We start from the raw sequence: 8,465 nt of genomic DNA, 5'->3' as shown, positions 1-8,465 counted from the left end.
AGAGGGAGGGAGAGAAAGAGAAAGAGAGGGAGAGGGAGGGGGAGGAAATAAGAGAGGGAGAGAAAGAGAAAGAGAGGGAGAGGGAGAGGGAGAGGGAGGGAGAGTGAATTCTCTCTTTCCCTCTCCCTTTTTCTTTTATAATTTGTGTATATATATTGAGAGAGGGAGAGGAAATGAAAGAGAAAGAGAGGGAGAGCAAGAGGGAGAGGGAGGGGGAGGGAGGGAGAGGAAGAGGCAAGAAATGGAAGAGGGAGGGGGATGAAATGAGAGAACGAGAGAGAGGGAGAGAGAGGGAGAGAAAGAGAAAGAGAAAGAGAAAGCGAAAGCGAAAGAAAGGGAGAGGGAGGGGGGAGGAAACGAGAGAGGGAGAGAAAGAGAAAGAGAGGGAGAGGGAGAGGGATGGGGAGGAAATGAGAGAGGGAGAGGGAGGGAGAGTGCATTCTCTCTCCCCCTCTCCCTTTTGCTTTTTTAATTTGTGTATATATATTGAGAGAGGGAGAGGAAATGAGAGAGAAAGAGAGGGAGAGGGAGGAAATGGGGGAGGGAGAGAGAGGGGGAGGAAGGGAGAGTGAGAGGGAGGAAATGGAAGAGGGAGGGGGATGAAATGAGAGAATGAGAGAGAGGGAGAGTGTATTCTCTCTGTTATTTATTTAATTTTTGTATAATTTGTATATAATGTGAGAGGGAGAAGAAATGAGGGAGAGGGAGAGGGAGAAAGAGAGTGAAATTAAAGAGAGGGAGAGGGAGGGGGAGGAAATGAGAGAGAAAGAGAGGAAGAGAGAGAGAGAATGAGACAGGGAGAGAGGGAATGAGACAGGGAGAGTGTATTCTCTCTCTTATTTATTTATTTTTTGTATAATTTGTATGTAATGAGAGAGGGAGAAGAAATGAGGGAGAGGCAGAGGGAGAAAGAGAGGGAAATTAAAGAGAGGAAGAGGGAGAGGGAGAGGAAATGAGAGAGGGAGGGGGAGGAAGAGAGAGAAAATGAGAGAGGGAGAGGGAGAGGGAATGAGAGAAGGAGAGGGAGATGGGGGAGAGACGAAAACATAATAGGGAAATGAGAGAGGGAGAGGGAGGGAGAAGAAATGAGAGAAGGAGAGGAAGAGAGCCAAAGGAAATGAGAGAGGGAGAGGAGAGAGAAAAAAAAGAGAGAATGAGAGGAGAGAGAAAAAGAGATAACATGTTAAACATAATAGGCAAATAGAGCAAGAGAGGGTATGGCCCCTGCCCGACATCCACATCTCTGCACGACATCAACCGCGACTGGCCCCTGCAGTGTGAGGCCTCCTCTGTGCCCTATTGCAAAACACAGACCAGCTTGCTATACCGTCGCATCTCCCCGCCTTCGACGTCGATATCGATATCTTCTGCAACCTCCAGCGAAGAGAGACCGGCATGGATCAGAAGCTGGTGATGATTCAAACAGTCCTGATAGCAGCTATCTTACTGATGAGATTGCCATCAAGACAAGTGTCGCATGCACGCAATCACTTCCTTGCGGAAGTAATTTCATGAGTGGTTTCAAGTTATATCTAGCAGAACAAGCTCCTTACAAAGGTCAATCCAAATGGAAGGCTTTTCCTCAAGGCCTTTCAATTGAGTCTCTCATCGTCGACTACCTCAAGAAAATATCACAATTTATCTTGTATTACCTGAGGGACAGGTATGGTGGGCAATTGATGATGAAGGATATTCAATGGTATCTTACCGTGCTAGCAATATGGGCAGAAGCTGCCAAGCAAAAGATGAGGAAATGTGCTCAGGAAACTAGTATGGTCAAGGGAGTGTCAAGCAGAACATGCTCAGAGGATGCAAGCCCTCATCCATTAAGAGGTGTTCTGGAGCCAGAGGCTGCATCTTTGCATTGTCTCTAAAATGCTAGATTCCTGTCCATCAGAGAAGGGGAAAGGTTTTCTGTGGTGGTTGATGTGGGCGGAGCCACTATTGATTTGGTTGTGCATGAGAAAGTTCCTGGTACAAATTTTGAAGTGAAGGAAGCTACAAAGAGTACTGGATGCCTTAGAGGTGGTGTCTTTGTTGATGAGAATTTCCTCTCTTCCTTGAGTGCCAAAATCCCTTGTTTACCTGTCTTTCTGAAGACAAAGCCATCCTACCATTTCAAGCTGTTACAAGCATGGCAGTCCATTAAGTGTACCTTCGATGGAATGGAACACCATTTGTTGAGAATGATTTGCCACATGCCCTTGCAGACATGTGGTCCAAGGAGGATCTAAAAGCCGGGTATCCTCAGCATGAATATGGGGAGCTGACATTATCATGTCAGGACTTGAAACACATAATGAATCCTGAAGTTCAGAACGTTATAGACTTGATATAGGAACAACTGGTCCATGGAATAAAGGCAATCCTGCTGGTGGGAGGCTTCTCAGCTTCACCATATCTGCTAAAAAGAGTTCGTGAAGCTTTTGAAGGGAAGGTTAGAAGAATATACAATCCCCCAGATCCTGGCAATGCAATTTGTCAAGGGGCTATGTTATTTAGCATGTCAAAGCAGCCCATATCATGCAGAGTTTCCAGGAAAACATACGGGATTCACTGTGCAAAATATTTCAGAGATGGAGTTGATTGATTGAGTTACCTTTTCTTGGATGGTGATGGCAATGCCATGTGCAAAAATGTTTTCTCAGTGCATGTCAAGATGGATGATGTAGTTCTCATTGATCAGAGTGTAGAACATACATACTACCCCATATATCACAACCAGAAAAAGATCATTAGGGCCAAAAACGCTTCAAAAATGGCAGTTGTAAGAAAGTGATTAAGTTGCTAATTAGTTGAGGTTTAGGAAGAATAAAACCTCTAAATTTGGTTGTCCAGATGTGATTAATGAGAGAATATTTGGTTCATTGAAGAGGTCGGCCATTAATTGCCCTCATCTTTTAATCCAGGTCAGGGGTCACCTTTTCGGCCGTTTATTGTCTTGGAACTCGAGAGATTTTGTATTTTCGAGATTTTCGTATGAACTTCGCATTTGTTTGCTCCTGCGTTTTCTTTCTATAAACTATTCTCTTTTACCATTCCTTTTGTTGCACTTGCTTCCTACCACTGTGAGATTCTTGCTTGGTTCATTTGCTAGAATGTCTAGCAATACTACTTCAAATAACACAGGCGCAAGCTCACGTAAATACAAGCTATCTATTCAGCTAGATCTGACTTACACATCTTGGAGAAGTATACATCATCGAGTATTGATAGATGAGATTGAAGCCAACAGGTTGCGAACACAAGGAATGAAGCATATAGATTTGTGGGTGGATGGAAATATCTATCCCAGGGATCCTTCTACAGGTAAACCACCTCCTTTTTTGAATGTCCATGACTATATAAGATATGCTGGAGAAGGTTACAATGGAATGCTTGGCTACTGTATGAGGTTATACTCTGCATCTTACACATATATAGCTCAAGTGCACGAAATGAAAAAAGCACTAGAAACTACACAAACAAATATTTTAGAGTTGACAAGTCAGATTGATATTTTGAAAAATGTTAACAATTCATTGCAGGATAAGCTAACACGCTTGAGAGAAACTCCAGTAGGATTTAGAGAGAGGAAGAGACCATTAAAAAATATAACCAGCTTGTGTGAGAGAGCAAAGAAAAGGAGACTAAATCTTACAAAGAAATATGTCTCTAACATAATAGGCATAAATATCCGAGAGAATGAGGAAAGAATCAAACTTTTGAAGGAAACCATGAATAAGAAAGACATTTTGAGGATTCTTAAGTCACTAGAAAATGTGGATTTCAGAGGTCCAACTCTGAGAGAGTTAGTGAAGGATTTAAAAGGCACAGTGAAAGCAAATGAAATCGTAGAGACATGTGATACTGTGGGTATAAGTCGAAAAGGTTATCGTGCTATCTCTGGATTATGGTTTAAAAATCTTAAACGCAATAGGGTAACTATATTTGGATTGCCCCGAGCCCTTGCAGTTTCGACTGCAAGAATTTCCATGAATTGCAAGATTCCACATGTTTTTGGAGATTACATTCACATCGAAAGGTCTATGTCCTATGAAAAACAAAAAAAACAGGCAATTTTTGATTACAATGAGTTTAACAATATATGGGTTGATCTAAAAAAGGTGCAAATTGCAATGGTTCACATGTATAAAATCACAGTAGAAGAAAGTTATGGTGTTCTAAAGTTTGCCTTGAAGTTGGATGAAGCACAGATTCAAAAGGGACAGAAGATGGAAAGAATTAGCATTTGCCTCATGAACATGCCATTGGACCATGGCAATGGCAAGGGCAAAGCTCCATTGCATAAGATCCAATCCGAGATGGAGATTTGGTGGATTGGTGCAGCCCAGGTACCAATTGAAAATCATCAAACGTTGAAATGGTTGTTCAACCATACAGGTATTCCAAATATCATTAAGTCTCAAAGTGAAGGCGAAATGTTGGTAGTTGATGGGGTTGGTAAATTTAATGTGGAATGGCATATGAGTGCTGATTTGAAAACTATCAAATGTATGCTTGGAATATGTAATGGTGCAAATGCAAAATATCCTTGCATTTATTGCATGGAAAGTATTGGATCCAAAGATTGGAGTAGTTTGCGACCAGTAAGAAGAGCCCCAAATAGAGACTCTATAGATTTGAGTAAATTTAAAAACATAGAAGACATCTGGGATCCCATTCTTTCCATCTCTCTTAAGAATGTTCATATTTGTACTTTGCATGCAGAGATTAGAATAATCGATAAGCTTCTCAGATTGCATCTTGACTACGCATATTCCATTAAGCCATTATCTTTATCAGATGAGTGTATTGATAAATGCGAGGCATTGCTATCGAAAATGGGATTTCATGGGGGCCAAGTTCACTTGAGAAAGGATCCAATACTTTCAGGAAAAACAAGAGATATCTTGGCCGATGTCTCTATGGGAGGCTCAAAAGCTAGACGATTCTTAGGAAACCATTCAGGAAGGCAGGTGAATGCAGCTTGGGAGTGTTGGAGAGAGCTATGTGAGATCACAAAAAATGTTGCAAGCATGCCGAGGCTTGTGTTTCTTAGAATGCAGGTCTGGATATACCTTGATGTTTTTCTGAAACTCCTCAGGCAACATAAGACAACATATACATATGCGGAAGAGTTCAAAAGATCAATCACAAAGCTTGTTCAGGCGATAAAAGAGGCATGGGGAGAAAAAGATATCACTTTTTATCTGGTAAAGTAATAACTATTTAATATGGGCTTATTTTGATAGGTTTTTCAATTGGTATACTTTGTATTGCAGCATATTCTTCATATTCATGGACCTTTCTTTGTGAAGGAGCATGGCCCCTTAGCAACTTATAGCAACCAAGGCATGGAAAAATTCCACAATCAAGCACGCACAAGTTATTTTCGAAGCACAAGGCATGGGGGAGGAGTTACAAAAAACAATGCTTTGGAGGAGCTATTCAACTGGTTTTTTCGACGACAACTTCAAAGAATGCAAATAAAAGACGACAATGACACATGAGCAATCGCACTTTTATATATAAGAAATAATATATACAAAGCTAGTTTTCCAAAACTCTCACATTCTCTTCCTCCTCATGAATCTTTCCTCTATATCGTAGAAATTTTTTTCTCTTGTAGCCAGCTATAGATTTTATATCAGTTCGGTCTGCAGCTAAGGCGTAGGATGAAAACGCCAAAAAGTATCCTGCTCTAGAAGCAGAGTAACCTGGACCGTAGCCAAAAATCCTAATTGCTGCAGTCTTTTCCAAAAACATTACTTTGTGGGCATTATATTGTAATCCTGAGAAACCTAGAAGCCTTGTAATAGCTTTAATACAAAGTATCGGCCATGCTGCATCCTCTGAGAAACTACTATGAAGTACAAAAAAGGAATCAGGGTCAATCCTAGCCAAGTAGTGGCCGAGTGCAATGTCTTTGGTGGTGCTACTAGCAGCTCTCGATCCTTTGCCACACCCCAAGAAGTTATCTGTATCAGCAATCTCCAACTGCAAATAAAACCCATACTGAATGAGCATGAAATGTAAACCTACCAATGTATAAAAGCAAATTCAAAATTATCTTACCACTTGATTTTCATCGTACTCCAATTTAAATGGATTCCATAAATTAATTGATGATGCTGTCTCATTGGTGTTTGTCAATTCTTTAACATATTCAGGCTCCTCTCTTCCAAAATTGGAAATCCGGAGTTCGCTTTGAATGCGATCGAAGTCCTCATCAGTAATACTCAACTCTTTCTCAACTTCTTTGGCCTTTTCAAAACAAAGAGAGAGGGCCTAACCAGCATCAATAAACTTATCATCTAGAGTTTCTTTATCAAGTTTCAGAATCTCTTCCTTTGATTCATTTTCTATGTGAATTATCCTATTTGCAACATCAGAAGCCTCTGCAATAATTGCAAGACAATAATCTTCCCTGAGATTAAAAAGTTTTTGAATATCTGACAGTAAAATGTACTCCTTGTCCTTGAAAGGTATACATGGTAGGGAAGGAACAATATGGTGAGAACTCTCATCAGGTTGAGGGTTTGTATCTCCTTGGCTCTCCTCAATGATAGTCTCAGCTTTGAAGTGAGCAACATCCAAATTCTCAGCAATAGAAGCCTCAAAATCTGTATCTACAACCTCCTCTGTTTCCTTTTCATCTACCAGATCATCTAACATGCAAAATCTGGCAGACTTTGCTCCTTCCAACTATTGCTTCTCAGCTTTCACAGGGTATTTGACAAGGCTAAAAACAATAAAAGCAGCAGATTTTCTCATCATCTTGCAGTTTTTGGAATGAGTGCAGCAAAATATGTCCCTTGAATAAAACCTCTCTAGAGAGTGGGCCCTGCACTTTTTAGTAAATACTGACTTTTCATTTCCTGTTGACCCAATGGGAACATGGACATATTCAATTGTGCCAACTTCAACAGAAGGACCTGCAAGATTTTCAAACTCCAAAAAGTCCTCCACAATATATTTTTCACAAGATTTCAGAACTTTGTCAAGTTCCCAATCAGGATTAAACACATTTTTCACAACTCCATAGAATGAGAGATCCATTCCATTCTGAAGCATAAAATCAAGTAGCCTCTCTGATGGAGTGATATTAGTGAGCTCTGATACTCCTTGACCTCTCACTATCGACGTTCGCTTCCCTAGAGATGTACTTGGCCTTCTCACACTAGTGGCAGAGGATGGAGAGGAAAAAGAATGCACAGGCTCATCACATGTTGATGCCCTTGAGCCTTTTGAAAGCCTTCTTCTTTTACCAGTTCTTGGAGAAACCCTGGATCCTAGGAATTCTATGGGTTCAGACATGTTTACAACTTCTACCGATATGGCGCGATAAGAGAGAAACGATTTGGACGGATAGGCCCCCTCGTGCCGTATCGGTGATTCCAGTAAGAAGCCCGAACGCCACAACGGTGGTCACACGAGCAGACTCTGTAGAACCTCCAAAACGATGCGAAGAGAGGAAAGCGAAGAAGGCAAACAGTCACCCTCGCGCCGTATTAGCAATACAAACAGAGCTCCCGAAAAACGGAAAAAAAACGTACGGATAAGGAACACACCCTTATGTATGCGCGGAATTATGCCACCTGGCAGTATCCGTTGGTTTCCGACACGTGGCAGTAGCCGTTGGCCAACACGTGGCCGATAACCACGTGGCAAAGAAGTGGACCAGTCGTTACTTGACACGTAGCACACGGACCATAAATGTAGATACGTGGCACAATCAGCGTCGGACACGTGTCCGACACGTATCATGATTGACGTGGGTATATAAGTGGTAAATTTTCCTACGTGTACACTTTTCATTTCTCGAGCTCTTCCCGCCTTGCTTACCGATACGGTGCGATACAAGACTTGCGTCTTCTCCATTTCTTAACTCTCGCGTTGTATCGGTGGTCTTTCGGCTCAGTTCTTTATTCGCTAGTAAAAAAGAGATGTGCCGATACGGAGCGAGGGCGTCCGAACGCTGTTCTCGTTTCCTCCATATCGCGCCGTATCAGCAGTTTGGTCTCACCAATACGGACCAGGTCTATTGACATTCCGCTTTTGTCATTGCCAATACGAAGCGAGGGCGTCCATACGTTGTGTTCGTTTGCTCCATATCGCGCCGTATCAGCATTTCGGTCTCACCCTTGTGTCATTGCCAATGCGGAGCGAGGGCATCCATACGCAGTCTTGGTTTCCTCCATATCGCGCCGTATCGGCATTCTGGTGTCCAATACGGAGCGAGGGCGCTGTTCCATTGTGCTCGTTTTGTTCATATCGCACCGTATCGGAGTTGCTCATTTCGTCCCTTTTCGCGCCAATTAGCTTGTTTGATTTACTATATCAGATATTGTCCTTTTGGTTGTTATTTTTGCATTTCTGGATGGCAAGGACAAAGCAAACTGCAAGAAGAGTGTATCTGGATGGGAAGGACAGTGGGGGTAAAAGAAAGTTAAAATTTGATGAATCTGAGGAGGAGCCCTCTT

General features: G+C 41.9%; 1 protein-coding gene across 1 annotated transcript; it reads left to right on the top strand.

The window, feature by feature from the left end:
* Positions 1-4,907: 4,907 nt before the first annotated feature.
* Positions 4,908-5,492, top strand: LOC148029871 (uncharacterized). The gene is made up of 2 exons (XM_087687324.1): positions 4,908-5,195; positions 5,265-5,492. The coding sequence occupies exons 1-2, from the start codon at positions 4,908-4,910 to the stop codon at positions 5,490-5,492; spliced, it is 516 nt and encodes a 171-aa protein (XP_087543450.1).
* The last annotated feature ends 2,973 nt before the right edge of the window (positions 5,493-8,465 follow it).

The sequence above is a fragment of the Lygodium microphyllum genome, chromosome 10 (assembly GCF_053477565.2).
Source record: "Lygodium microphyllum isolate KBCC chromosome 10, Lygodium_microphyllum_v1.1.10, whole genome shotgun sequence".
NCBI lineage: Eukaryota > Viridiplantae > Streptophyta > Polypodiopsida > Schizaeales > Lygodiaceae > Lygodium > Lygodium microphyllum.
This window is presented reverse-complemented; position numbering and strand designations above follow the sequence as displayed.

Excerpts from the sequence above, each read along its gene's own strand:
- LOC148029871 (XM_087687324.1), top strand. The coding sequence starts at position 4,908 with ATGGGAGGCTCAAAAGCTAGACGATTCTTAGGAAACCATTCAGGAAGG. Across the intron at positions 5,196-5,264 it reads AAGATATCACTTTTTATCTG|CATATTCTTCATATTCATGG; the intron begins GTAAAGTAATAA and ends TTTGTATTGCAG.